The sequence below is a fragment of the Microtus ochrogaster genome, unplaced genomic scaffold (assembly GCF_000317375.1).
Source record: "Microtus ochrogaster isolate Prairie Vole_2 unplaced genomic scaffold, MicOch1.0 UNK8, whole genome shotgun sequence".
In the NCBI taxonomy this organism is placed as follows: Eukaryota; Metazoa; Chordata; class Mammalia; order Rodentia; family Cricetidae; genus Microtus; species Microtus ochrogaster.
Genome location: NW_004949106.1, coordinates 4,665,956 through 4,669,300, shown reverse-complemented (window position 1 = coordinate 4,669,300; position 3,345 = coordinate 4,665,956). Strand labels below are relative to the sequence as shown.

Here is a 3,345-nt window from a genome sequence, read left to right as displayed (position 1 = left end):
GGAAGAAGAAGAAGAAGAAGAAGAAGAAGAAGAAGAAGAAGAAGAAGAAGAAGAAGAAGAAGAAGAAGAAGAAGAAGAAGAAGAAGAAGGTGGAAAGAAAGAGACACAACCTCCGCTCTGCGCTGAGGGACGAGCTGCACAGTCTTATAAGGCTCCCCCCTGCTCCGCTCCTTGAGCAGGACGTTTGATTTGTTTGTCATTATAACCTTTCCCTTTTCCAGTGCTGCGAAACATGACTAAGCAAGTCTCGGGGCAGCTATCAGGTGTCATTGGAAATGAATCCTTCGGAAAGCTGCATCCTAAGTCTTCAAATTACGATTTCCTTAGACTTTGAGGAGAAAGGAGACGTCTTTAGGCTGCCAACCCTGGCATATTATTTTCTAAAAGCGGGACACTGCCACCTGTAGTCCCAACGGCCCCTACCTCAGGAGCATGACGAGGTCCGCGTCGCTGGAGAGCCGAACCAATCCAGGGGTCCCTTCAGTTCGGATAAACTGGATCTTCTCCCTGTGGGGGCAAGGAAACAGGGCTAATGGATGTGTCAAGCTCCGGGATGTAACTTTTTGGATGACCACGTGTTCTATCACGCCTGTCGCATTTTGGGTGCCTATTAAATGGCACTGTGTTATGAAACCTTGGGGATACAAATCCCCAACAGACATAGTCCTTGCTTTTGGGTAGAACACTGTGGGACTGGATTGAGGTAGTAGAGTCCTTGCCTAGCATGCAGGAGACCCTGAATTCATTCTTAGCACTATAAGGAAAACAAACAAAAAGGACAAAACAAAACATATAATGAAAGGGCCCTATTCTATTATTATTATTATTATTATAGAATATAGTTATTCTATTGCTTCCAACACTCCGCTAAGCATCATTATAGATACACAGTCCTGCTCCAGCTGGTAAAACCAGTCCCCATTCTGAGCTAAGGCCACCTGTGGGTTTGAATCTAAGCCACACTTCTAAAGGAGGATGGATCCCTTGCTCTTCCGAAAGCAAGCACCCAGATTTCTCTCCTGCCATTGCAAACGTGTTGGGGAGGGCTGTCCACCAACTTTCCCAAAGATGAACCCGCGAGTGACATGGGCCAAGCGCTGTCACACTTGGAAACAGACAGCGCCCGAGCTCGTAACCTTGGTCAAGAAAGAAGATGGCTATTTTAAACAGTGATGCGTTCTTAGCTATGAAGACTCGTCAAGCAGATTGTGTGTCTAAAGTGCAAATGGAAACAGACCTCACACGCCAGACACAACGCTGTGGGCGGGGCTGCAGGTCAGTGGTTGAGGGCTTGGCTGGAACATACAAGGCCTTGTGCGGGAGCCTTAATGCAGTGCGCACGCGCGCACACGCACGTACACACAGTGCACTGACGTGATTTCTCCCATTCAATATCTGACCATAGATACATGTGGTAACACCTTTGGTTGTGCCAATCAAACTTTTTCTTTCTCTTAATTTATCTCATGTTATTTCAGAGCACACCATAGCGATGTGTAAGAGGAGCGGAAAATGTAAGTGTAAGCCATGGCCCCGAAGCCATTTCCTTTGATGGAGCGTGGAAGCCACTCTGGGAGCTAAGGACAAGGCGTTCTGAGAACCGCAGCATAACATGGAGGCACCTCTGCTTACTCTTCTAGCTTCGGTTCTGATCTGTAGAGCACTGGGCTTCACCAATTCCACTTCATCTTAGGTTCCTAGGAGCCAAGTCACCTTATTAAGATTCTCAACAGAGCTGAAAGCCGCAGGCGGGAAGGTAAGGCTAAGGTGTCCAGATGAAGAGTCCCCAGACACGTAGAAACTGACTTCCCTCCGGCCGCTCAGCTTACAGGGTGAGGGGATAGGCTTCAGGCCCTGGTGTCCTCTGGTTAGATCTATTTGACATTATTAGTACAGGAGGCACCTGACTTTTATTGTCTTTAGAAACTTTTCTTTTCTGTCCTGTATAGTCAGCAAGAGACTATGAAGACATGGAACTTGGACATTCATTTTCAAGAGATGTGAATTTTCAAGAGACGCCCGGTTCTCTGCAAAATCTCTCTGCCTTGAAGATCAGAACCAGGAAGGGCGGTGTCCACAAGTGTTAGCATCGGATAGGGAAGCACATGATGGAATTCAAGGCCTATTATCTGGTGAATTCTTTTATAAGAGATCTAGGGATTAGATTTTAAGAAATCTAAATTAGAAAAACAATTATCTTGTAGGAAAAGGAACAGTTCCTAAGAAGTCCCGTGTAAGGGCCGATAAAGCCATGCTTTGATCTTGGAGCCATCTCCAGCAAATATGCGCTTTATCTCTCCAGTCTACCGTCACAGGGCGGCAAGGCAGATGAAACAAAAGCAGAAACCAGGCTTACACTTTCCCCAGCTGTGCTCCCTGGAATGGGACAAGACGATGGCTCAGATGCTAGGTTCTGACCGTAGCGTGGCCTGCAGACATCCGGTGAATAAGAGGACCATCATCTCCCTCATCTGAGTCACAGGGAAGACCCAGAGAAGGCAAGGAAGGAGCCTGGCATTGGAGGCAGGAGGTCAGTGGGAAAACTGCTTATCACTCTCTCTCTACGCTAACTACTAGGCAACGGAAACAACTGGTTTTTTTTTTTCAGCTCATGAACAAGGTAACTTTAAGTTATTTATTTAGGCCATCTCCTCTTGTAAGCAAAGGGATGGAAGATCCGTGTAATGGTCACTGTAGGATACAAGGATTTCTCAGATGAGAACACAGCGAGGCGGGCTGAGACCAGTTTTCTACCAGGCCAGAATATTTGTCACGGTGACAAGCTATGGGTCACGCTTTCAGGAGAAAGCATTAGAGTGTATTAGAAACTGGTACCATCTGGTATCTTCTGAATTAGGGAGTTTCTCTCTTTTCTTTCTCTCGCCTTCCTTTCTTCTTTTCAAGACAGGTTTTCTCTGTGCAGCCCTGGTTGTCCCGGAACTCATTTTATAGACTAGATTGGCCTCAGACTCAGAGATCAGCCTGCCTCTTCCTCCTGGGTGATGGGATTAAAGGTGTGAGCCAGCACTACCCAGCTCTTTTCTCCTTTCTTAGACTACATCAGCATCCCTCTTTTCTTCAAGCATTTCTCAAGCACTTAATTTGTGCCGGGCACAGTCTCCCGTGGACTTGGAATCCAATAAAGAAAACCACATTGGGCAGTGGTGGCACACGCCTTTAATCCCAGCACCCGGGAGGCAGTGACAGGCAGATCTCTGTGAGTTCGGGAAGCCTGGTCTACAAGAGCTAGTTCCAGGACAGCCAGGGCAGCTGTTATACAGAGAAACCCTGTCTCAAAAAACCATGAAGGAAGGAAGGAAGGAAGGAAGGAAGGAAGGAAGGAAG

The 3,345-nt window shown here is 47.1% G+C and overlaps 1 protein-coding gene across 4 annotated transcripts in view; it reads right to left on the bottom strand.

Annotated features, from left to right (window-relative positions):
* Positions 1-3,345, bottom strand: part of Hecw2 (HECT, C2 and WW domain containing E3 ubiquitin protein ligase 2) — a 302,139-nt gene that overhangs the window by 55,269 nt on the left and 243,525 nt on the right. For all 4 annotated transcript variants that reach the window (XM_026788844.1, XM_005366360.2, XM_026788845.1 and 1 more), the window contains one exon: positions 424-507. In XM_026788844.1, the coding sequence (XP_026644645.1) occupies positions 424-507 (84 nt within the window). The remainder of the gene's footprint in view (positions 1-423; positions 508-3,345) is intronic.